The sequence below is a fragment of the Grampus griseus genome, assembly GCF_964374135.1.
Source record: "Grampus griseus genome assembly, chromosome: 12".
NCBI lineage: Eukaryota > Metazoa > Chordata > Mammalia > Artiodactyla > Delphinidae > Grampus > Grampus griseus.
Genome location: NC_139006.1, coordinates 51028731 through 51056633, shown reverse-complemented (window position 1 = coordinate 51056633; position 27903 = coordinate 51028731). Strand labels below are relative to the sequence as shown.

Below are 27903 nucleotides of genomic sequence, written 5' to 3'. Positions count from 1 at the left end.
GAGGGTTCTAAGCCTGGCAAACCCCGCCCCGCCTCCGGCCCAGACCCAGGCGGCACGCCCCCCGACCGCCTCTCCAGGGCGCGTCTCTTCCCCGCCCCTTCCGCTCGGCCTCGGCAGAGCCTGTTCGGTGGGCGGGGCGTGGGTAGGCCGTGACGTCACTGCCGGCTGGTCGCCATCTTGCTGGTTTGCGGCCGATCTTGGAAGTGGCGGCAGCGGTGGTGAGGGCGTGGGGAAGGGTGGGGTGAGGGGGCGAGGCCGCGGCGGGGGCGGCGAAACTCTCCTCCCCCTCAGCCTCACCGCGTGGGACGGCGTGAGCACGGTATCGGAGGGATGTCCGCCTTCTCTGAGGCGGCGCTGGAGAAGAAGCTGTCGGAGTTGAGCAACTCGCAGCAGAGCGTGCAGACCCTGTCCCTGTGGCTAATCCACCACCGCAAGCACTCGCGGCCCATCGTCACAGTGTGGGAGCGGGAGCTGCGGAAAGGTGAGTCGGCCGCGCCTCTCGGCCTCTCCCCGCCGCTCCCTGCCGCTCCCCGCCACCCGGCCAGTTCCCTGGCATCCCCGGGACCACCCCCCTCCTTAGGAGCCCCATTCCCCTAGCGACCCCAACTCCCGACTGCCCCGCACGCCGCCTCCCCAGGGCCCCGGGCTTCCTGGCGTCGGTGGTCTGCGGGCCAGGAGGAGCGGCGTGTACTGCGTTTCCTGCAAAGTCTACGTTTAGTAGGTGTTGTTGAAGAAGGTATTGTATAAAGGATTAACATTTATATTGGTTTAACGCGGAAACAGTAGCCAGGGGCTCAGCACTCCGCACCTAATTACAGTCATAAATTTAGGCAGTCAGGTTTTTTCATTGGGTACATTATAATGGAGGATAGAGGAGGGGAAAGATTGGTATGGGGAGATACTTCCATTATTTCTATAACACATCAACTCAAACTTGTGAAATTAAGGGGAAACATAGTTTTAGAGCTGGGGAGTGTAAAATAAGATGCGTGATGCAATGGAAAGAACTCTGAATTTGTAGATTTCAGAGGAGATGGATTAGGGAGATTTCTTAATTTCTGGATTGCAAGTGCCTCACCTGAAAATGAGGGAATTAGATTAAGTTGATCTAAGGTCCTTTCTTGCTCTATGATTACATGCCTCTGGGGCAGCGTCTTTATTTTGCAAAGCATTCTATAGTGCTCCTGTAAATGAAGTTAACTTTTTTTCAGCTGTAGTCTGCTGTCACTAAAATATCTAGAAGAATCATTTCACTACTGCAGAGCAGATTTATCCGTAAGAACTGATTGTATGATGGTACGACTGAAAATTAAAATATTTCATTTGCTTAGTCTGAATTTGTACCTTAATTCTTATTTCATTCGGTAAAGAGAATGGGCACTCTTAATTGTTGTTTCAGACATCCTAATGTACCTGATACGATGGTTATTATTAATTGTTTTAACAAGCCATTATTAATCAAGTAGATGCTTGTGTACTGATCCATATGAAAGCCACATGATGATTAATATCAGAGCCAAAATGTGGCATTGGCTATATAGAGTGGAGACATTCTGTATGTTTTCTTGTGTATTTGCTTGTGGTTAATCCCTTAGAACAGTGGTCTCCAACCTTTTTGACACCAGAGACTGGTTTCATGGAAGACAATTTTTCCACGGACCTGGGGGGGAGCAGGATGGTTTGGGGATGATTCAAGAGCATTACATTTATTGTGCACTTTATTTCTATTATTATTACGTTGTAATACATAATGAAATAATTGTACAACTCACTATAATGCAGAATCAGTGGGAGCCCTGAGCTTGTTTTCCTGCAACTAGATGGTCCCATGTGGGGGTGATGGGAGACAGTGATACCCTAAGTGTGTTGCTTATGTCCAGTCTACTCCGTAAGATGCAGCTTAATTGTCACTTGCCACTCACTGATAGGGTTTTGATATGAGTCTGCAAGCAGTTGATTTATTATGGTCTCTGTGCAGTCAAACCTCTCTGCTAATGATAATCTGTATTTGCAGCCGCTCCCCAGCGCTAGCATCACCGCCTCAGCTCCACCTCAGATCACCAGGCATTAGATTCTCATAAGGAGCATGCAACCTAGATCCCTGGCATGCGCAGTTCACAGTAGGGTTCGTGCTCCTATGAGAATTTAATGCTGCTGCTGATCTGACACGAGGTGGAGCTCAGGTGGTAATGCGAGGGACGGGGAGCAGCTGTAAATACAGATGAAGCTTCGCTCACTTGCCCACTGCTCACCTTCTGCTGTGCAGCCCAGTTCCTAACATGCCATGGACCAGTACCGGTCTGTGGCCCAGCAGTTGGGGACCCCTGCCTTAGAATAAGTTGATGTAGAGCCCTGTTTTTCACTTCATATGTAAGTGTATGTGTATTGGCTGTCATGGAGGAATTCACCTGTGAGTGGCCGAAAAGGTTTGAGAAACACAGATATAAATGTCTGGCAAATAGCTGTGAACTTTGAGAAGGCAGGAATTGTCTTTGCTTTTCTACCTTACTAGATATGAAAATCAACAACAGGTTTATATTTGGGGGTGGGGTGGGGAGGGAAGAAAGAGCATAAGGATTGGTACCCAAATTGTTCTTAAGAACTACCACAAATCAGTAGAAAAATGGCCATACTGTTAAAAGGCATTTTACGTAAGCGGAAACCTGAAAGGCCTATAAATGATACTCAATCTTACTAATCAAGAAAAAATAAATCAATGAAGTACCACTTTAGACCCTTTGGTTTGCAAAATTAAAATTATGATAGGAAATGCCCTGCCAGTCCAGTGGTTAGGACCCGGCGTTTTCACTGCCTGGGACCCCAGTTCGATTTCTGGTTGGAGAAGTAAGCTCCCGTGGGGTACAGCCAAAAAAAAAAAAAAAAGAAAAACAGGTGTGACAGTACCTAGGATTGGTGAGGATGACAGGAAACAAGAACTCTCTCACACTGCTGACTGTAGTGTAAAAAAGGAGATGTGTTTCCATTTGTTTCCAACTCTAAAGAAGTTGGAAACAAAGATGTGTTTCCATTTGTTTCCATTTGTTTCCAGCTCTAAAGAAGTTGAAGGTATATGTCCTTTGGCCTACCAGTTCCATGAATATATCCTGGAAACTCAAGAAATTATGTTTATTGTAACCTCTTAATAACAAAATTAGATAAACACTTTAAACATCTCATTAGTTAGAGTATGGACAAATATATTTTGTCTTTCATACAGTATAATATAATACTGTCCAACAGTTTTTGTGAATGAACTAGAGCTGCATGAAACAACATGACATGAATATTGGGCTAAGAAAGCAAGGTGCAGACCAATATGCTATATAGTGAAAGTTTGAAAACATGCAGAACAATACTCTATATTGTTTACAGGTATCTGTAGCTAGAACATGCATAGAAATGATTAACACCATAGTCCAAGATAGTGGCTACCATAAGGAAGAGAGGGAATGAAAATGGATCTGTGTTAGCTTATAGTACATATATATGAAACATTTTTTGAAACAAATGGAAAATGATAAGATGTTCTATTAGCTGAGTTTGGGGATGTTTTCATATGTTAAAATGTTTCATAAATAGAGTTAAAGGCATATAAACAGATGCTTTAGGAGGAGAATAGTGTTGGGTGATGATGGTGATGATAGAAATGGTAGTAATAGTGGAGGTGATGATCATGCTGCTGCTGCAGCTGCTGCTGCTGCTGCTGCTGCTGCAGCTGCTGCTGCAGTTCTCAGTGTGCTCTGGGCTTTTCTGCCAAGGGTTTCCTTTCCTTGACACACGATTGTGCCTTTGTAGGGTGTAGCCATTATGTCCTCCCCATTCTCTGCAGTTTTGCTCATCAACTTTAGGATCCTCTCTTTCCTTTAGCATAATGATAGTGACAGTAATTTACTGAGTACAAGGCATTGTTTTAGACATCTTACTGTGATATCTTGACTCCTCACATTATCTCTGGAAAGTAAGTATTTTTGAAAGGAATTGATCAAATTTGAAATGTCAAGAAATTAAGGAAAATTAGTTGAACATTTTGTATTAAGCTAGGCATTCTTTAGTTTCTTGAAGTGTTTAAAGAAGACAAAAATGTGACATCGGTAGGAAAAATTACTGCTCAAAATATGAGAATAAGTAGGTAAAATGATACGTCAGATATGGTAATCATGCAGTTGTGAAGATTTCCCCTTTGTCCACTTTTCTTATTTTTGTCTCCTTTAAAGAAAGATAATTTATTTTTGGAGGAATATACCCCGTGGCCCTTATGAAGACCAAAGTAGCTATAATTTCCCTGATAAATGCAATAGAGTGTAACCAAAAACATAAGTGACCATTTTGTTGTTTTGTAACAGCTCTATTGAGTTATAATTAAGATACCATACAATTTACCCATTTGGTTTTTAGTATATCATATATTGTAAAACCATCACCACAATAAATTTTAGAACATTTTCATAACCCATGCCTTTTAGCTGTCATTCCCGCTTCCCCACCTCAAGGCAACCACTAATTTACTTTGTTTCTATAGATTTACCTTAAATGGAATCATATGATATATAGTCTTTTGTGACTAGGCTTCCTTTGCTTAGGATAATATCCTCTAGGCTCATTCTTGTTGTAGCATGTATTTAGTACTTCATCCCTTTTTATGGCCAAATAATAATCCATTGTATGCATTTATCCATTCATCAGTTGATAGACATTTGGGTTGATTCCACTTTTTGGCTATTATGAACAATACTGCTATGAATATTTGTGTACAAGTTTTTGTGTGGATGTGTTTTAATTTTTCTTGGATATATACCTAGGAATAGAATTGCTAGGTCATATATGAACTCTACATTTAATGTTTTGGGGAGTTGCCAGACTGTTTTCCACAGTGACTGCATCATTATACATTCCTGCCTGCAGTGTATGGGGGTCCAATTTCTCCACATCTTTAACAACACTTATTATTATCTGTCTTTTTGATTATAGATACCCTGTTGGGTGTAAAGTGTCTTGTGGTTTTGATTTGTGTTTCCCTGATGACTAATGCTGTTGAGCATATTTTCATTTGCTTATTGGCCATTTGTATGTCATCTTTGGAGAACTGTCTATTCAGATCCTTGCCCATTTTAAAATTGCATTGTCTTTTTCTTTAATTTTAGAATTTCATTTTTTTTATACAGCAGGTTCTTATTAGTTGTCTTTTATTATTAAGTGTTCTTTATTTTATTTTTTAAATTTATTTTTTAAAATTTATTTTTACATCTTTATTGAAGTATAATTGCTTTACAATGGTGTTAGTTTCTGCTTTATAACAAAGTGAATCAGCTATACATATACATATATCTTTATGTATTTTACATACAAGTCTGTTATCAGATCCATGACTTGCAAATATTTTCTCCCATTCATTGGGTTGTCTTTTCACTTTCTTAATACTGTCTTTTGAAGGTGATTGTTTTAAACTCTGAACTTCTCAGTAGTGGGCTAAATTATAAATTAGCCCACTAATTAAATTATATGTTGCATTAATTGCTGTAGAAATATCATCCATGAATGTACCAGAATTTACGAAACAACACTGACAGGCTCTTTCCTACATGCAAACACTAGGCTCTTTCCTACATGCAAGTACAAGAACAACAAGTCTCTGCAAGAGTTGTAGAAAGAGAATAGATAGGAGGAAGTTCTTTGTAGTTGATTAGAGTTGCTGCTTTCAGTAGTCTAGTTGATTGAGTCGTTTACACTTGCCTCTTGTATGTTATTCATATTTGAGTCTTAACAAAATCATAATTGTCTCAGCCCTTTAGAGTATGTTAATTCACCCTGTATTTATTATCTTATATATGTCTAGCATTGGATATATTCCAGTCATAAAACAACGTGTTTTTTTGGTTTTGTTTTGGCCATGCCGCGTGGCTTGCGGGATCTTAGTTCCCTGACCAGGGATTGAACCCGGGCCACAGCAGTGAAAGTGCCAGGTCCTAACCACTGGACCGGCAGGGATATATTTATATGTCAAATATATTTCAATTAAAAAAATAAATAAAAAGAAAGAACGTTGGTCCCTGCCCTCATAGAATTTGTAGTCTCATGGGGAGGGCAAACAACGAACAAGAAAATTGTAAATATAAGTTTTGTATTAAGTGCATTTAAGGGAGGAGAACCTTAAGTAGTTAGATGGTGAGGGAAATGATCTCTGTAAGGTGACCTTCAGTTAAAGACCTCTCTGAACCAGCTATGCCATAAATGGGGAGGAGGTATTCAGCTACTGGGATATGTGAAGATGCTGAGGCAAGAAATAGCTTGGAATGCAAAGAGCCAAACCTGGGAATGTTCAGCCCTTGAGTGCTCTTTACTGTTTTTCCCCCACTGGCAACAATTAAAATATTAAAATGCCTAAAGTTTAGATTTTCCTTCTATTTGTAATCACTTGTTAAAATCAGTACTTTGTTATCAGTAAACTGTATTAGACATCTTTCAGGGAACTAATTATCACTTTATATTGTATTATAGACTGGGGGATTATGTGTTGGTTATGAAGTAGATAGTGGGTTCCTATAGGTGGTTGTTTTCCAAGTTTTAGCCTGCATAATCTCAACATATTGCCTTTGATAAAGGTTCTTAAATATGTCGAATTAACATTTATATTCATGAATATGGCTTTAGGTTTGTAAGTGGTGCTAAAATAAGTATATTCTTAGATACTCTATTTGGTTTTAGAAAAATACAAAAGGTTAAAGAACATTTTTCATCCTCTTTAAAAACATGTAGCCATATAAATCCTTACAACGAAGAGATTCTGTTTTTGAATTGACAATTCAATGGCTTTTATATTGTCTAATACTGTTATTTTGGAAATACTATACTTTTTTGTAGTTAGCATTAAACAAGTAAGTTAGACAGTGTTTATATTTTGTTAATTACACTAAGAATTTGTTTTTCTCAAATCTGTATGACTTTTATGCACCTCAGTGTAGTCATCATCCAGCTGTAACAGTTATATTCTTTGTTAACAACTTTAAAAAAGTTAATTTCTTAAAATATCATCAAATATCCAGCTAGTATTTGTTTCCTTGATTGTCTCACATTTTTTAAATTTTAGCCAGTTATTTGAATCAGGATGCAAGTAAAGTTTCTTCATTGCATTTGGTTATTATATTTAAGTTCCTTTACATCTATGGCTTCCCTCTTTTATTTTAAATTTATTGTTTGAAAAAATCACATTGGTTGTTACATAGATATTCTCAGGGTCTAGACCAGGGATTATCGACTGTATGATTAAAGGATCCCTTTATTTTTGTAAAAATTATTAAAGGCCCCTGATCTTTCATTTATGTGGTTTATATTTACTGGGAGTTATATTAGAAAGTGAAACCTTGAAAAATATTTATTTAATAATTATTATTTTAAAACTGTGGTACTAAATTGATTTTATGTTAACATAAAATGACATTTTTAATGAAAAATAACTTAAAAATATTAGAGAAAGGAGTGATTGTTTTACATTTTTGCAAATCTTTGTCTGTCTTAATTAAAGACAGCTGAATTCTCATGTCAGCTTTTCCATTCAGTCTTCTTGTGATGTATATCACATAACCGCAGGAATATAACACTGTACACAGGTGAGAGGATGAGAGCGAAAAAGACAAATAATGTCTTAGTATTATTGTGAAAATAGTTTTGAGTTCATGGACTCCATGAAAGGGTTTTGAGGACCCGCCAACAATTCACAAACCAGATACTAAGAGCTAGGCCATTTCCTATTATTGGTAGTTAGATCAAGAGGCTAGCACCCATTGCTTTGCCTTAAGCAGACATATTCCCTCCAAAATGTTAATTCCTACTCAGTGTGAACTTAAACCAAATTTATGAAATTTCCCTTTGGGTTATAATATAATTTTCTTTAGGTTCTCTTTCCTATAACATACAGCTTTTTAAAAAATCGATGATTTGATGTTGTTTTTACGGCTCCAAAATTTAAGGAAATTATCCTTAAATTTCTAATAAAATAAAGGTGTGCGCCTGCATTAAACAAACATAATTATAGTTCATAATTTTACAAGTGTATTTTTGAATAAAATGAAATTTTCATTTGATATGTAAAAGTTTCTCCTGTTGGTTTCCTTTACTCATCAAATACCTATTGAGCTCCTGCTCTGTTGCTAGACCAAGGATGATTCAGTGGATAAGGGAGACATAGCTTACATATCAGTCAGGGCAACAGACTCTGCTAAATTAGTAACTTCATAGTGATACAAAGAGAAATATCAGTATAATTGGGAAACTAGCTTAGTTTAGGCAATTGATTTGAGATTTGAATTTACTAGGAGCTGTACAAAGTATGTAGACATAGTTTTTACTGTTGCTTTAATCGTTTGAATGTCGTTTTATGTCAAACAAAGGTTATTTGACATTTTAAATGTAACATTTCAGTTCACAACTCCTTTTTGGAACTAGACAGGATAATAAAGTAAATATTTTAGGTAGACTTTTAATGTTTTATGTCTGCAAAGAACTTTAAGTGATTTAAGATTTTTAAAATCCTTTTGTTTGTAAAAATGTATGAAGAGGATTATAATAATGAATTATTTATGTAGTCACCTTGCAGTCATCTAGGTTATTTGGTCATGTTTGGTTCTCTTGGCTTTTATCAGGTACCTGTTAGTCTTGTTCTTCTTTTTTTTTTTTTTTTTTTTTTGCGGTACGCAGGCCTCTCCCTGTTGTGGCCTCTCCCGTTGCGGAGCACAGGCTCTGGACGCGCAGGCTCAGCGGCCATGGCTCACCGGGGCACGAACCCGTGTCCCCTGCATCGGCAGGCAGACTCTCAACCACTGCGCCACCAGGGAAGCCCTCTTGTTCTTCTTTTTATAGCTTTTCCTTAGTCCCTTTTATATCTATAATAACTGAGAAACTAAGAAAAAAATTACCATTCTATATACTTTCCAGGTGTATTTTTTAAAATACAGTATATTTTAGTAGGTAGTAACATGCATGTAATACGAAATTTAAAAATCACAAAGCCTCCTTTCCACTCTTCTCCCCCTGCCACCCATTTTCCTTACCCAGAATCAATCTGTTAAGTTTATTCTTCCAGAATTTTCTATGCATAGTCATCTACATATGTTACAGTTTCTTTCTCTCTTTCATGTTTAGACAAATGGTTGGATATTATATAGATTTCTCTGTGCTTTTGCTTTTCTTTTTAATATATCTTTCAGATTATGATGTATTTATATATATGATGTTGCCTCAATTAAAAAAATGACTGCACTGTATTCCATTTTATGGATGCACCAAAATTTATATAACTGTTACTCTATTGATGAACATTTAGGATGTGTCAGTTTATCTTATAGTTTATAAGTATTAATTTATGTTACTAAATATTCTTATTTTCTTAACGGTTTCAGCTGATAGAAGTGGTAGGCATTGGTTTATCACACCATTTTTTTTTAAGTTCTTTTTACCTCCACCCATTTGAAATGCCTCCTTTAACATACACTCAGTTTTCATATATATATTTGGCATATTTGTAGACTGTCATTCTGCTCCATTCATCGGACTACTCATGTATCACTGTCACACTCTTTATTATGTTTTCACATCTAGTAGGACATCCCACTCCAACCCCCCGCCAGCCTGCAAATTGCTCTTCTTTTTTTTTTTTCCCCAGAGTTTTCTTGTGTCTTCTTGTTTTGTTTTTCCATATAAACGCTAGAATCAACTTGTCATTTGCAAGAAAAAAATTATTTTGGTATTTTATTAGCTCAAAGAGAATTCACATCTTTTTTTTTTTTTTTTTTTTCTTTCTGCATGGCATGTGGGATCTTAGTTCCCTGACCAGGGATTGAACCCGTGCCCCCTGCAGTGGAAGCTCAGAGTCTTAACCACTGGACTGCCAGGAAATTCCCGAGAATTTACATCTTTATGATGGCTAATCTTCTTAGGCTGAGAACCGTGCAGTCTTATTCTAAATGTATTTGTTGTAATTGTTTAAGTAAGTGGTTCTCAAACTTGTTCAGGTATTCGTTCATGATGCCTTGTAAAGCCCTGTGAAGACCATCACAAAATGCACATTTAAGTTTACAGTAACTGTATAACTTTGCACTAAATGTATCTCATTTAATTCTAGTACAGGCTAATAGAAGAAAGTGTCAGAGGATTGTCATGTTATGCGAAAGCACTTAAAACTGAAAACATTTACATTCATTAAGGTTTTGTTTTTTGTTTTTTTCTTTGTAAATTGGGAAAATGGTTTGCATTGGTTGATTTTTGTGATGACATTTTGGTCCAGTTCAAGGAATATTCTTCTTCAAGAGCATGGTTTAAAAACCTTATCTATTTATGAATGGATGAACAAGATGTACGTATATGCAATGGAATACTACTCAGCCATAAAAAAGAATGAAATAATGCCATTTGCAGCAACATGGATGGACTTAGAGATTGTCATACTAAGTGAAGTAAGTCAGAGAGAGAATGAAAAATGCCATATGATATCACTTGTATGTGGAATCTAAAACATAACACAAATGAACCAATCTATGAAACAGACTCACAGACCTAGAGAATAGACTTGTGGTTGCTAAGGGGGGCGGGGGAGGGATGGACTGGGAGTTGAGGGTTAGTAGATGCAAACTATTATATATGGAATGGATAAACAACAAGGTCCTACTGTATGGCACAGGGAACTATATGTGATAAACCATAATGGCAAAGAATATAAAAAAGAATGTATATATATGTATAACTGAATCACCTTGCTGTATAGCAAAAATTAACACAACATTGCAAATCAACTACACAACAATTAAAAAAAACCTTTGTCTATTTAATTCAACATGCTGTTTTCATCTCTTTAGTATTGGAATAAATCATAATGTGTATGGTATTCTATTTTATAGATTATTCTTTTAAACAAGGAGGTTTGGGTAGTTAAGGACCATGTTTTTCCTGAACTATCAAAAAATTCAGTTTTCTTGGTAGAAAATCATGAGTTATCTTGAAGAGCACTTGTGATGGTTAATTTTATGTGTCAAATTGACTGGGCCACAGGTGGCTTTAGATATTTGGTCAAACAGTATTTTGGGTATGTCTGTGAAGATGTTTCTGGCTGAGATAAAACATTTTAATCTGTAGAGTGAGTAAAGCAGGTTGTCCTTAATGTTGATGGGCCTCTTTCAGTCAGTTGAGGGCTGGAATAGAACAAAAAGGCTGATGCTTCTGTGAGTAAGAGGGAAACTTGTCCTGCCTGACTGCCTTCTTTCCTTCCTTTGGACTTAAAGTGAAACATGGGCTCTTCCCAGATCTTGAGTCTGCTTTCTGACAAGTGCTATGCCATCAGCTCTCCTGGGTCTCCAGTTTGCTGACTGCAGATCTTGGGACTTGACAGCCTCTATAATCACATGAACCAGTTCCTTATAATTTCTTTCTGTGTATGCACACACACCTTATTAGTTCTGTTTCTCTGGAAAACCCTGAGTAATGTATACATAATCCAGATTTACAACAATTTAATTAGTAAATCAACTAATACTTAATGTGGATTTAATCAAGTTTATTGTTTTAGAATTTTAAAAATGCAGTTGATGTGCTATAACTAGCACATAAAAACGCTTAATGATTAAGAATAATTTCACTTTATTTATTTTTAAAATTTTTTTAAATTTATTTTTATTTATTTTTTTGGCTGTGTTGGGTTTTCATTGCTGTGCACGGGCTTTCTCTAGTTGCAGCGAGTGGGGGCTACTCTTCGTTGCAGTGCACAGGCTTCTCATTGCAGTGGCTTCTCTTGTTGAGGAGCACGGGCTCTAGGCGCGTGGGCTTCAGTAGTTGTGGCACGCGGGCTTCAGTAGTTGTGGCTCACAGGCTCTAGAGTACAGGCTCAGTAGTTGTGGCACATGGGCTTGGTTGCTCTGCAGCATGTGGGATCTTCCCGGATCAGGGATTGAACCCATGTCCCCAGCATTGGCAGATGGATTCTTTTTTTTTTTTTTTTTTTTAACAGAATATTTTTTTAAATTAATTAATTAATTTATTTATTTTTGGCTGTGTTGGGTCTTAGTTTCTGTGCGAGGGCTTTCTCTAGTTGCTGCAAGCGGGGGCCACTCTTCATCGCAGTGCTCGGGCCTCTCACTGTTGCGGCCTCTCTTGTTGCGGAGCACAGGCTCCAGAGGCGCAGGCTCGGTAGTTGTGGCTCACGGACCTAGTTGCTCCGCGGCATGTGGGATCTTCCCAGACCAGGGCTCGAACCCGTGTCCCCTGCATTGGCAGGCCGATTCTCAACCACTGCGCCACCAGGGAAGCCCTGGCAGGTGGATTCTTAACCACTGTGCCGCCAGGGAAGTCCCACTTTATATATTTATAATTGACACTTTAGGTGTAATTTTTGCTTTCTTCCATCAATATGCTGATGATTCAATATTCTTTTTTTTTTTTTAGCAGTCTCAATGTCACTGTATTTCTTGAGCACCTCAAACTCAGCATGTACAATGCAACACTTTGTCATCTTTCCCCACTCTTGTCCCACTTCCCTGTTACTCTTCCTGTATTTCCTATTTGAGTGAAAGGGATTACCGTCTACCAGTTGCCTAATTTCAGAACTTCAAGATTATCTTGACAACTCTCTTTATACATACCTCACCTGCAGCTTTTTATTGCTATTTTAGCAGTATTCTGTTTGTCTCTGCTATCCCATCCCACTGCCCAGCTCCTCATCTTTTACTAGCACTCTTGCAGTAATCCTACTCCTAGGTATATATTCAGAAGAATTGAAAGTAGGTATTCAAGCAAATACTATACAAGAATGCTCATAGCAGTGTTATTCACAGTACTCAAAAGGTGGAAACAACCTGAACGTCCATTAGTGGATGAATAGATTTATGTGGTATGTCCATGCAATGAAATATTATTCAGCCATAGAAAGGAATGAAATACTGATTCATGGTACAATGTGGATGAATCTCAAAAACATATGAAGTGAGGACTTACCTGGTGGTCCAGTGGTTAAGAATCCTCCTGCCAGTGCAGGAGACATGGGTTCGATCCCTGCTCCAGGAAGATCCCATGTGCTGCGGGACAACTAAGCCAGTGTGCCACAACTACTGAGCCCATGCTCTAGAGCCCATGAGCTGTAACTACTGAGCCCACGCGCCACAACTACTGAAGCCTGCACGCCTAGAGCCTGTGCTCTGCAACAAGAGAAGCCAATGCAATGAGGAGCCTGAGCACCACAACAAAGAGTAGCCCCTGCTTGCTGTAACTAGAGGAAGCCTGTGTGCAGCAACGAAGGCCCAACAGCAGCCAAAAAACAAAAAACAGAAAAGAAAGGAAAAATGAAGAGAAAGAAGCCAGACACAAAAGGTCGCATATCGTAGGATTTCATTTTATATGAAATATCTGTTGAATACCAATAGAATATATGATTCCACAAAGGGAGAAAGTCGTTGCCAGAGACTGGGGGGGAGAAGAGTAATGGGAAATGAATGACTGTTTAATGGGTATGAGGTTGTCTTTGGGGGTGACAAACGTGTTTTGGAAATAGATGTAGGTGATAGTTGCACAACTATATGGTAAATGCTCCTGGATTATACACTTTAACATGGTTAATTTAATGTAATGTGAACTTTCTCTCAATTAAAAAAAAGATGATATAGGGAATTACCCAGCGGTCCAGTGGTTGAGAATCCGGGCTTTCATTGCCAAGCGCACAGGTTCGATCCCTCCTTGGGGAACTAAAATCCCACAAGCATTACAGTGTGGCCAAAAAAATAAATAAATAAAAATATAAAAATAAAAAAAGGTGGGGCTTCCCTGGTGGCGCAGTGGTTGAGAATCCACCTGCCGATGCAGGGGACACGGGTTCGTGCCCCGGTCCGGGAAGATCCTACATGCCGCGGAGCGGCTGGGCCCGTGAGCCATGGCTGCTGAGCCTGCGCGTCGGGAGCCTGTGTGCCGCAACGGGAGAGGCCACAGCAGTGGGAGGCCCGCGTGCTGCCAAAAAAAAAAAAAAAAAAAGTGATATAAACACATTGCACTTTTATGTGTCTTTTTTGTTGTCACAAACTACATTATTTTTTTTTTTTTTTGGCTGCGCAGTACACCATGTGCGGTATGCAGCATGCGGGGTCTTAGTTCCCTGACCAGAGATTGAACCTGGGCCTCCTGCATTGGGATCGTGGAGTCTTAACCACTGGACCACCAGGGAAGTCCCACAAACTGCATCTTATATATGTTGTGTGCCCATCATCAGACTTATTATTATTTTATACATTTCTATTTTAATTCACATAGGAAACAAAAAGAGAAGTTACCAACCAAAAAATAAAGTAATACTGGCTTTTATATTTACTTATGTAGATACTTTACTGATGTTCGTTATTTCTTTATATGGCTTCTAGTTATGATCTAGTGTCCTTTCATGTCAGTCTGAAGGACTCTCTTTAGCATTTCTTGTAGGAGACATCTACTACCAATAAAGTCCTTCAGGTTTTGTTTACCTTGAAATGTCTTAATTTCTTCTTCAGTATTGAAGGGTAGTTTTGCCAGATTTAAAATTCTTGGTCGACATTCCCCACCTCACCCCCACCCCCAGGGGTTTAAATATGACATCTCATAGCCTTCTGGCCTCCACAGTTTGATGAGAAATTGTTAATTTTATTGAGGCTCCCTTGTGTTTACATGACAATGAGTCGCTAATTGCTGCTTTCAAAAATTCTTTGTCTTTGTCTTTGGACAGTTTGATTATAATGTTTCTCAGTGTGGGTCTCTGAGTTATTCCTACCTGGAGTTCATTGAGCTTCTTAGATTCGTAGATTCATGCCTTTTTTAAAATTTGTGGAGTTGGGGGCCATTATTTCTCCATATATTCTTTATGCACCCTCTTCTCTTTCTCAGACTCCTATAATGTGTGTTTGTTAGCTTGGTGGTGTCCCACAGGTACATTTCACTCTGTTCTCTTGCCTTTATTCTTTTTCTTTCTGCTCCCCAGACTCCATTTCAATGGTCTTATCTTCATATTTGTCAGTTCTCTTTATTCTTGACATTTTCTCTGGTGTCACCTCCATGTACTTTTTATTGCTATTATTATAGCATTTAACATATAGTATTTTAGTGGTTCTGTGTTGAGTTTCTTATTACTGGAGGACTGAGCCTATTCCTTTGTTTCCTCAACGTAGCATACAGTAGATACACAGTAAGTATGTGTTGAGTGAGCTACTGAATGAATGTTGCAAAGTATATAGAATGAGACTTTTAGAGCTAGAAGGAGTATTACAGAATGTTTTGCTGTTTTTTTTTAAGAGTAGTGCCTGAATTTGGAACTTCTGACATCTTAAGGCAAATATTGAACTCCATTTATAAACATTTACCTGATTGAGAGAAAGACTTGAAAAATTTCCAGCTTTTTCAGTCTATCATATTGTTCTGCTCTTGCCATATTTATCCATCTTTAGAGAAGTGGTTCTTAAAGTGTGGTAACTGGATCCCCCTTGGTGGATCACCAAGACCCTTTTAAGAGGCATATGGGACAAGGTAAAAAATGTTTTCATAGTACTACTGAGATGTTCTCTCTCCCCTGGCCCTTTTCACTGTGTTGGCATGTTCTGTGGTGGTGTAAAAGCAAAGGTGGGTGAAAACTGGTAGTGTCTAATCAGTAGTCAAGGCAGAGACACCAGACTGTACCAGTAATCATTGTATTTTTCACGCCACACGTTCACAGCTTAAAAAATATATCACTTACCTGACAGTGCTCATCAGCGTAGCTCAGATTACTAATTTGGTTAAATCTTGACCCTTGAGTGCATGTGTCTCTGTGCGTGTGTGTGCGTGTGCACTTTTTTCGTTGTGTAAAATATACATAACATAAAATTTAACGTTTTAACCTTTTTTTCTTTCTCTTTATTGTGGTAAAATATACATAATATAAATTTACTATTTTAACCATTTTTTAAGTGTACAGTTCAGTGCAGTTAAGTCCATTCACATTGTTTTGCAGCTGTCATCACCATCCACCTCCAGAACTTTTTTCATTTTCCCAAACTGAAACTCCATTCCCATTAAACAATAATTCCCTTTTCTCTCCCAGCACCTGGCAACCACCCGTCTACTTCCTGTCAGTTTGAATTCAGCTACTGTAGTTGCCTCATTTAAGTGAAATCATACAGTTTATTCTTTTGTGACTGGCTTATTTAACTTAGCATAATATCTTCAAGGTTCATCCATGCTGTAGCATGTGTCAGAACTTCTTTCCTTTTAAAAGGCTGAATAATACTCTTGTATGTATATACCACATTTTATTTATTTGTTGATGACATTAGGGTTGCTTCCACTTTTTGGCTATTGTGAATAATGCTGGTATGAACATGGTTGTACAAATATCTGTTTGAGTCCCTTCTTATTTTGAGTATGTACCGAGAAGTGGAGTTGGTAAATCATATGGTAATTCGATGCTAATTTTTTAAAAAATAAACTTATTTTACTTATTTATTTTTGGCTGCATTGGGTCTTTCGTTGCTGCACGCAGGCTTTCTCCAGTTGCAGCGAACGGGGGCTACTCTTCGTTGTGGTGCTCGTGCTCCTCATTGTAGTGGCTTCTCTTGTTGCAGAGCACGGGCTCTAGGTGCGTGGGCTTCAGTAGTTGCTACACATGGGCTCAGTAGTTGTGGCTCACAGGCTCTAGAACACAGGCAGGCTTAGTAGTTGTGGCGCATGGGCTTAGTTGCTCTGCGGCATGTGGGATCTTCCTGGACCAGGGCTCGAACCCATGTCCCCTGCATAGGCGGGAAGATTCTTAACCACTTTGCCACCAGGAAAGCTCTCTGTGTTTAATTTTTTGAGGAACAACTGTACTGTTTTCCATACTAGCTGTGCCATTTTACATTCCTACTTGCAGTGCACCAGGATTCCAATTTCTGCACGTTTTCATCAGTGCCTGTTATTTTCTGTTTTTTTCTTTTTTGTTTTGAAAAAAGACATTCTAATCGGAATGGAGTGGTATCTGTGGTTTTAATTTGCGGTTCCATAATGACTAGTGATGACTATATATGCAAGAGTTTTTTGCTATGCTCGCTCTTCCATTTTATTGGTCTATATGTCTGTCCTTATGCCTATACTACACTATTCTGATTACGATAGTTTTCTAGTAAGTATTGAAATCAGTTAGTATGAGTCTTTCAATTTTAATTTTCTTTTAAAATATTGTTTTGACTATTTGGGATCATTTGGGAATCTATATGAATTTTAAGATGAGTTTTTTGATTTCTACCAAAATGCCATTGGGAGTTTGATAAGGATTGCATTTAATTTGTAGGTTGCTTTGAGCAGTGTTATCTTAGCAATATTAAGTCTTCCAATCCGTGAAAATGGGATGTATTTCAATTTATTTGTATCTTCTTTTATTTCTTATTATAGTTTTCAGTGTACAAATCTTACACCTCTTTGGTTAAACTTATTCCTAAGTATTTTATTCTTTTTGATATAATGGTAAGTAGAATTCTTAATTTCTTTTTTGGATCATTCATTGTTAATCTATAGAAATGCAATTCATTTTTGAACGTTTTGTATTCTGCAACTTTGCTGAATTCATTTATTAGCTCTAACAGTTTTTTTGGACTCATTAGGGTTTTATACAAGTAACATCTGTGAACAGAGATAATTTTACCTCTTCCTTTCTAATTTGGATGTCTTATTTCTTTTTCTTACCTAATTGCTATGGCTAGAAGTTCCAATACTGTGTTGAATTAAAGTGGTAAAAGTGAACATCCTTCTCTTTTTCCTGATCTTAGGGGAAAAGCTGTCAGTCTTTGACTATTGAGTATTGCATTAGAGGTGATTAAATATCTTTTTAATAATCTGTGTGACAAAATGGGAAGTCTACATAAAGTACCGTATACTGAACATTCTGGAGGAAATATGCCTGTGTGATTGAGTTGTGAGCTAAACCAGATGCTTTTTTCATGGAGCACCATTTTATTTGAAAAAATGACAAGAGAAACTGTGATTATTCAGACACGGATATTTGGCAGATGTTTTCTCAAAAAAATGAATACAATGAACCTGTTCATCAAGGAAGACAACTGACAGTATTTGTTGCCCATTATAAAATTCAAGTTTTCAAGCAAAAATTAGAATTTTGAAAAACTCAAATGTGCCATCATGAGCCTGACAACTTCCCAATGCTTTTAAACACTTTTCCAGTGAAATCAATAGTGATACTTACAAATGTGATTTTTTTATATTGCCTAATAAAATGTTTCAGCAGTTGGAATGTTTGTGTAACTCAGCAAACCAGTATTTTTCAAAAGACTTATGCATGATGTTACAAAATTATACAGGAGTCAAAGATCCATTCAAAGAGCATGGTAGCTTAAAGTATTTTAATGTAAGAGGGTTTTAGCCGTTCATTGATATGTTTTCAGATTCCATATTACAATTTAGAATCTTCTTAAAAACTACAACTTGTTGGATTTTGGTGTAGTTTCAAAGAATATCCACAATTATCTGTAAAGACTGTTAAAACATTTTTCTCTTACCAAGTTTATATTTGGATGTGGTCTGCTTTTTTTTTAACTTTACTTTTACTAAAACAATATATTGTGGTATGTTTAATAGGAAGCACATATGAGAATCCAGCTGTATTCTGTTGAACTGGAGATTTGCAAAAACGTAAAACAATATGATTCCTCTCACTTAAAATTTTTTTGGTGGAAATATATTTTTTAAACAAATGTTATTTATGTTAACATATAATTTTAAAAATTGTTTTTAAATGAACTAGCACATGTCTTAAGAATTCCTCTGTTTTAATTTTTAATAAGGTAAGTATTGGTGGATAAACAAAAGTTTTTTGGGGTTCTCAAGAATTTGTAAGAGTATGAAGGGGTCCTGAAACCAGAAAGTTTGAGAGTTGTTCTCAGATTAACAGAGACCATGGGTGCTTTGCATTAATTTTCTTTTAGTTCATCTCTATCTTGCCTAGTTTAATGTAGTAATTGTTTTCGTTTTTAAAGCTTTAGCTTTCAGATTCTTTTGGAGTTAAGTCACTGAAATTGATATTAATGTTTATAAATAAATATGTAGAGTGAACACTGGATTTTGTTTCAACCACCCTCTTCTGGGAGTGCTTTTGTAGTGATTTTTTAGCTTCAAAACTAGAGGACTTAAAATGAAATTTTTGAAAATACTGTTTATTTTTCTGTAACTACAGATTCACATTCATTTGTAAGAAATAATACAGAGGGGTCCTGTTTACCCATTTCCAGCTTCCCCCAATGATAGCATCATGGAAAACTAGTTTAAAATAAAATCTCTATAGATATTGAAAAACATCATAACTGTAATATTGACATTGATATAGTCAAAATATGGAACATTTCCATCACCACGAGGAACCCTCATGTTGCCTTTTAATAGCCACATCCACCTCAATCCCGGCACACCCTTATTTAACCCTAGTTTATTGAATTTTTCTTTTATGCGTTATGCTTTTAGTGTCAAGTTTAAGAACTCTGCTTAGCCCTGGATTCCAAAGATTTTTTTCCCTGTGTTTTGTTCTAAAATACTTATAGTTTTGCATTTAAGTCCATGATCCACTTTGAGTTAATTTTTATATAATGCGTGAAAGTTAGGTCAAGGTTCAAATGCTCCAGCACCGTTTGTTGAAAAGGCAGGCTGTCTTTCCTTTATTGAATTGCTTTGCTCCTTTGTCAAAATTGACTTGAGTGTATTTGTGTGAGTCTGTTTCTGGGTTCTCTGTCCTATTCCATTGATCCATGTGTGTCTCCCTCCACCAATGCCACAGGTAATCTTGATAGCTATATGATAAGTCTTGAAATTGGGTAGATTGATGCCTTCCACTGTATTCCTTTGCAGAACTGTTTTAGCTACTCTGGTTCTTTTGCCTTTGTCTATAGACTTTAGAATATAATCTGGTCTATATCAATAAAAATTATTTTGCTGGGATTTTGATGAGAGTTGCATTAATCCTGCATATCAGTTTAGGGGAAATTGACCTCTTTATTATGTAACATCTTCTAATCCATGAACATGGTATATTTCTCTATTTATTTTGATCTTCTTTGACTTTTTTTTATCAGTATTATGTAGCTTTCAGCATACAAGTCCTGCACTTGTTTTGTTTTATTTACACTTAAGTATTTCAATTATTTTGAGCAATTTAAAGGGATATTTTATTTTTATTTTTCTCATATTTATTCCTAATATATTGAAATACAACTGATATAATAGCCAAGACATGGAAACAACCTGAGTGTCTATCAAGAGATGAATGGATAAAGAAGTTGTGAGATATGCGCACACACACACACACACACCCCACACACAGCAGAATATCATTCAGCCTTAAAGAAGTGAGGAAATGCTGCCATTTTTAACAATGTGGATGGACCTTGAGGATGTAATGCTATGTGAAATAAATCAGAGAAGGAAATACTCTACAATCTCACTTATATGTTGAATCTTTAAAAAAAAAAAAAAAAGCCACAAACCCAAACTCAGAAAAAGAAATCAGATTTGTGGTTGCCAGAGGTCGAGGTGTAGGAGGGGGAATTGGAAGAAGGTGGTCAAAAGGTACAAACTAACAGTTCTAAGATAAATAAGTAGTAGGGATGTAATGTACAACAGGATGACTATAATTAACACTGTTGTATGATATGTATGACAGTGTTAAGAAAATAAAGCCTAAGAGGTGTCATCGCAAGGAGAAGAAAATTTTTTTATCTTTTTGTTTTTGCGTCTATACGAGATGATAGTTAACTTACTGTGGTAATCAGTTCACAGTATATGTAAACCAAACCGTTATGCTGTACACCTTAAACTGATATAGTGCTGTATGTCAATTATATCTCAAAAAACTGGGGTGGGGGAAGCAGCTTTTTCTTTATTTTTATGTGTCAGTTTCATTTTTTCTTTTTTTTTACTTTTATTATTTCCTCATGCTTCCTTGTGTTTATTTTGTTCTTCTTATTCTAGGTTTTTGAGGTGGGAGCTTAGATTATTGATTTTAGACTTGTTCATCTTTTCTAGTGTGTGCATTTAGTGCTGCAAGTTTCTCTCAGCACTGCTTCAGCTTTATCCCACAAATTTTGTATTTTCAACATATTTGCATATGCTAGTTGAAGCATTTTTATGATGGCTGCCTTAAAATCTTTGTCAATAATTCTCAAATCTCTGTCATCTTAGTGTTGGCATCTACTGACTGACTTTTTTCGTTCAGCTTGAGAGCCTCCTGGTACTTGGTATGATGGAAATTTTGCTGATCCATAGATTTTTTTGTATTATATTATGTTATGATACTCTGGACCTTACTTAATCCTGTTTAAGCTGGGTTTCTCTGACACTACCCCATCAGGGGAAGGAGGTGTTCTTTGTTACTGTTGGGTGTGAGTGGGAGTTCTGGCTCCCCACGAGACTTCCGCTGATACCACAGAGTTGCTGGGCCACGGTGGAGGTGCTGACTTTCCACTAGGCCTTCTGTGACACCACCCCAGTGAGTGCCTCCTTACTGCTGAGTGGGGTGGAAGTCCAGGCTCCCTCCTTTGCCTTCTCTGACACTACTCTAGAGAGGTGTTGGGCTTCCACATTACAGCCTTTGCTGGTGTGGATGTGAGTGGGGTCACAGATTTTTCTTTTTTCTCTTTTCTTTTCCTTTCTGCGGTGTGTTTGGTTGGAGTAGATAGGGTATTTTCTAAAAGTTTTTCTGTCTTGCTAGGCTGCCCTTTTCCTGCTCCTTTGACGAGAGTGAGAAGGCTTTTGTTGCAACTTTTTATATCTGCACCTGTTAGGATTTCTGGGGTGCTGGCCTCTTCAACTTTGAATCTGAGATATATGAGGCAAAGTGAAAACTCTGGGAACTCACCTTGTGTTGAACTCCCAAGTTCCCTAGCCAGTCTGCTGCCTTTTCTTTTCCTATGTTTGGTTTATTTATAATGTCTATGATTTGTAGTTGTGCTTTGCAGGAGGAATAGGGAAAAGTATGTCTGCTCTATCTTCTCAGAAGCAGAAGTCCTCTACAAATTGGGCTTTCTATTGGAATTGGTACACATCATTTGGAACTCTGAGACTAGTGTGTTCTACCAGTATTTTCTTGTCTTTGATATTATAGGATATTTTCGGGCTTGCCTGTTGTGTTAGTATTTTAACAAGCTTATTTTAATGTAACTGTATGCTAAACACTAAATTTTACTTTTTATCGGTTTAAAACATACATTTGTTGTATGTGTTTTAAAGTACAGTAGTATGTAAAATTGCTAAGTAAAAATTGATTGCAGAGAGGTCAGATATTCCCAGATTAATCTGTAAATTCAGGGCAGTCTGTAAGAAATGTAAAACTAATTCTATAGATCATTGGGAAATGTGAATGTGGAGGAAGAGCCAAGGCAATCTTTGTCTTGTGAATTTTGACAGTTTTGAAGGGAAAACAATAATGAAAGTAGTGTGCCCTTTTAGGTATCCACGTAGACTGTAAAGACATTGAAATTAGGAGAGTATGATGTCGGTAGAGGAAGAGAAATATATATATATGAAAGGAACAGAGTAGAGATTTGTGAGAAGACCTATTTTATGTGGGCATTTGGTAAATTAGACACTTGAAACTCATGTGATAAGAGATGGAATATTAATAAATGATTCTTAGATTCCTAACTAATGTCATATGAAATTAATCCAGTTGAATTAAAGATATAACATTGAAAAGAATCAACTATGGAGTCATGTAAGAAAAATACATATTTATAATCATTTCTAGTTTTGGATCATGAAAGGACTTTCTAAATACAATATAGGCCATGAGTCATATAGGAAATAGATTTGGCTACATAAAGTTATAAAATCTCTGAATGCAGAAAATATCGAATTTTAATTTAAGCAACAGATTTGGAGAAAATATTTGCACTACCTAAAACAGGAAAAAGCTAATATGCATAACATATAAAATGCTCCTGTGAGTTGATAAAAAAACAAACAGCTCAGTAGGAAAATAGGGAAAATGATGTGAGTGGGGAACTTGAATTGAATTCCTTCAATTTACAAAAGAAGGAATATAAATGACTGAGAAATCAGCTTTAGTAATATATAGGGAATTGCAAATAAAAACAGGATCACTTTACTCCTGAGAGATTGGCAAAGATCTTAAATATTAATAGTATTATGTTGATGTTGGGAAATGAGCATTTTCACGTGGGAGGAGTTCAAACAGTTGGCCTTTTTGATGGGCAACTTGACAATATCTGTCAAAATTTAAACTGCATACCTTTTAACCTAGCACCTCTGCCTGTCAAAATCTATCCTATAGAAATACTTGCTCAGGTTTACAAACATAAAAGATATTAAAGATTTGAAACAACATATATATATATATATATATATATATATATATATATATCATGTGACTAAGTAGTTATTAAAAGGAATGAGGCTCTTAAAGAGAGTTTGTAACAGATCTGTTTATGAACACAAAAATGCTTTGGATATATGAAGTGTGAAGAAAACTGTAAAGCATTATGTGTAACATGATCTTACTGAAGAAAAAATTCTGTGTATGTGTGTATCTGTGAATAAGTATATAGTATTTGCAAAGGCACATTAAATGGTATGAAAAGGATACACATACTAAATAATTAACTCATTCATGGTGAGGGTGTGGAGATGAAAGGAGATTTCACTTTTTATGCTCAATTTTTATTTAATTTTTAAATTAACTGTTTATCATAGACTTAAAATTATATACAAAAGTAAGTAAAGACAATAAGATTTTGAACTTCCATGAACCCATCACCCAGCTGCATTGTTACTAACGTTATACCTTTCTGGTTTCATCTACCTAAATCTTTCCTACCCTGATACCTACTTATTTTCCCGTTTTTTTGTTTTTTTAAAGCAAAACCCAGACTTCAAACCATTTAAAACACATATGTCAGGATATATTTATAATAGATAAATTAAGCCTTATATTAAAATTTTAATGTAATTGTAAGAGCTCTGTCACACCTAACGAAGTTAACTTTGATTTTTGTTGAACCTAGTCCATGTTCAGTATCCTAGATTCCTTGAAAAATGTCTCTTTATAGTTAATGTTCAAAGTAGAATCCAAAAAGTTCCACTCATAACATTTGGTTAACAGTTCTCTTTAATTTGTGTCCCCTTTCCCCCTACATTTTTTTCATGTAGTTTACTTGTTGAGGAGACTGTGTCACATGGACTATAGAATTTCCCTCCTTAGGCATTTGGGTAATTCCGTCCTTATGGTGTCATTCCCAAAGAATACTGCATTACCTGTGTTATGCACTTCCTGCTGCATCACATTAAGAGATACCTAATGTCAAGTTGTTCTATATTTAGGGATGAGATTGATCAGTGGATTCAGTTGTTATCATTATGAATCCATTATGAAGTTCCTCATCACCTTTCACCCAGTGGTTTTAGCAGCTTCTGATGGTGGTTGGTTAGACTCCTTATTTTATCAGGAGTTGCGAAATTATGAATTTCTAGTTCTTTTATTCTTTCTGTGTTTATTATGAAGAATTCTTTTCTAACAGTGCCTCTCAAAAAGTGTAGGCCTCTGCAGCATCAGTATCACCTGGGAATTTGTTGGAAATGCAAATTCTTGGGTCCTATCCCAGACCTACATCAGAAACTATTGGTAGGAACCAGTTATCTGTGTATTAACAAGCCCTCTAAGTGGTTCTGAGGCATGCTGCAGTTTGAGCATTTGTTGCATAAGAACTTTCTTCATCAGCCATTGTTGACTCTGAAATTCAGTTCATCCAGGAAAAGGAGGATAAATGGCTTATTTTTTACCCCTTGTCAGCTAAATTAGTTCTTTAGCAACCTTTTTTTTTAAAGTATTTTTTATGAACTTATGGATTTTTAGCTATTTGTGTTTCAGACCATTGTAGTCGTTCTTTTTGATACTCTTTTGCCAGTGGCAGCATCTTGGGGCATTGCTTGTGTCCTTTGGATACAACCTTGGTAGTTTTTAAAATAATTTTCTTACTTTCTATCACGACGAGATGTTACAGGCTCATCTTATGTAGTTCCTGCTTTTATTAACAAAATGTTATTTAGGGACCATAGTATGTGTTGATTGATTTCAGTGCATTTCTTTTAGTGCGTTTAATTACTTTAATACTTCTTTCATTGGTAAATGGGGATAATAACTTATTCTGTAGGGTTGTTTTGAAGACTAAATGAGATACGTAATAAACTTTTAGAACAGTGCCTAGGTCATAAGAAACTAGTCAGTATTATTTTAAAGATATTCTTAATAGGCCAAAAAAGTTTTAGTTTCAGTTCCACTCTATAAGCATAATGTGAATATACAATGTGATGTGTATTCTTTAGAACTCTTCCAGTTCACAGTGTCTTTTATAGTGGTGTAATGGTCCAGGATGAAGTTTGTGCTTTTCAAGATTTTAAGAATTCATTTGTTGTGTATACCAAAATGAAGGTTTTTAAAATTTGAGGAAGCAGAATTGCCTTGGGCCTTTTAGAATGGGAAAGATGTCCATTTGTCTGGGCCTAGGTGGAGTTTTTTTTTAAACCAGACATTGAGACAGGAGAGATCATGGGTAAATGCTCTTGCAGGACAAAGTCAGTTGGTGGAGCACCAAGTCAGTACTACCCAGAAGCCCTTTTCAGCATGGAGGCTCAAGTTAATCATTTAATATATAGCTCATGTTTCCATGTTATGACTTCTTTGTTGGTAACTCTTGATCCCCCTCAAATTCTTTCTTGATCTTCCCCCAGAGTAAAGCTATCTACTATGTGTGTGTTTGTTTGGATGTGTGTAATTAAGTACTGTTAGATATCTTTCTATATTTGTATATAAATCTATCTCATTTTTTAACAGCTATAGAGTATTGGATTGTATGAATGTACCATGATTTAATTAGTTCTATCTTTTGTGTTTTATCATTAATATGCTTAGTGATTTCTTTGTGCATTTATGAGAAGATACCCATAGGATAAATTCCTGGAAGTGAAATTTGCAGGGTCAAGGGATTTGTGCATTACATTTTTCATAGATATTGCCAAATTATTTTTCTAAGAAGTCACACTAATTTATATTTTAATTACAATGTCTGAAGATATCTAAAGGTGATAATCTTACCCATATTCTTGCCAACTTTAGTTAGTGTCAGACGTTCATCTTGATCAGTCTAACAGGTAGAAAATGATAGTTGGTTTTAATTGCTTAACATTTGTACTTTTTGACCTTCCCCTTCACACTACTTGCATATTTTTCAATGGGGTTATGATTTGTGAGAACTCTATAATGGAGGAGGGGAAAAGTAAATATTTGAACTCAATACACTGAAAATAAGAAAGAGTGCTAGATCTGTAAGAAAGTAAAGTTTGTCTTCCATAATCAGAATTTGAAGTTGAGGTTTCTGAAAGTAGTGTAATTTTACATGTGTTCCCCTTTCAGCTGCTGGGTGAGGTTAAGACCAGAAGCTAAGCTAGTAGAACAAATAATTAAAGACATAAGTTTAGGCCAAAATTGATTGATTTAGTAAATGTTGAGCAAATTATGAATCAGCTGCTAGCCTTGATTCCATAGATTGGTAGATGAGACTGACAATTGTTGCTTTAGATGGAATTTAGTTGGGAAGCACCAGATTAAATTAAAACAATTATAGTTGGAGTAAATGCTCCATAGGAAAAGTATGAGGTGGTATGAGAGCATATCAGGGCTGCCTAACCTATGTGTAGTGGGTGGTCAGGGAAAAATTAGAGGAAACCATTTAACTGAGGTCTAAAGCATGGGTAGGAGTTGGGGAAATTGGAGGAGGAGTAGTGTTGGGCATGAAGAGAGAGTAGTGTAGAGGTGGAGACAGACCTTTTTGGGCCTTTGGTTCATGTTAAGGATTTAAAATGTTATCTGGAGAACAGTAGAAAATCTTTGAAGGATTTTAAGCAAGGGATGGGCTACCAAAAGTGTGAGGCATCCTGGCAGTGATACAGGAGTATGCCAGCTCTATCCATTTTTCACCCACCTCAGCCATTAAGAAGCAGCCATCTGTGTCTGACTGAACTGTTTGTCCTGTCTGGGATCGATAGGATCCATTCAAGAACCATCTGTTGACTATGCGTTTTCTGTGGCAAAGAATATTACTAAGTTAAAGCAGTTTCTGCCTTACAGCCACCTATCCATCCATATGAACATGTTTTCTAGTCTGTGATTCAGTTTATCAGGGAAATAAATAAATAGGGCTGTCCAACAGTTGTTAATAAATCCTTAATAGATTTTTGTTTCAAGATAATGGCTTTTCTTCTGATGTCCTTCTATAAGAACTGCAGTAATGCTCATTGGTGCGTGTGTGTACATGCATGTGTGTATATACATATATATATTTGTTTATTAAATTTTTTTGCTGCTTCTCTATATAGAATGCTTCCCTTGGAAAGAAGGTTCCTGTATTTACAGATAAAACAACGTTTTTTTAGCTATTTGTTGTGTTTATGAGCATTATCATCTACTGTGGTTATAAATTTCAATCTACATAAAAACACAGTGATTAAATTAGATTATGATATTCTGTATCATATCAAAACAAGTAGGCATATGGTCTGAACAGTGTAAGAAAATAAGTAATGATCCTATCACTTTCTGATTATGAAGAAATAAAACTAGATTATGAACTCAGTATGAATTAGTGAGACTAGATGGCATTTCTGTAATCCTTTGAATAAGTTTGTTTCCTATTGTTTACTAGTCTGGATTCTTCTTTCTGAAGCTTTGTAATTGATCCTTATTTGAATTGTTTGTGAATTATTGTGAATCCATTTCTTACTTGTGTGATGAACTAAACTTGTATCGCCCTTTTTGGGGAGTATGCTCAACTTTTTAGGTAATACTATGTTCTCTTATATTAGCCAGCCAGACTTTATTATTATTATTATTTG

The 27903-nt window shown here is 36.6% G+C and overlaps 1 protein-coding gene across 2 annotated transcripts in view; it reads left to right on the top strand.

Moving 5' to 3' along the window:
• Positions 1-229: 229 nt before the first annotated feature.
• The window catches only part of RPRD1A (regulation of nuclear pre-mRNA domain containing 1A), a gene marked incomplete at its 3' end in the record, with an annotated part of 72899 nt that continues 45225 nt past the window's right edge, over positions 230-27903 (top strand). For both annotated transcript variants that reach the window (XM_082668272.1, XM_082668273.1), the window contains exon 1: positions 230-481. In XM_082668272.1, coding sequence (XP_082524398.1) covers positions 331-481 — 151 coding nt within the window. In that variant the 5' untranslated portion in view covers positions 230-330. The remainder of the gene's footprint in view (positions 482-27903) is intronic.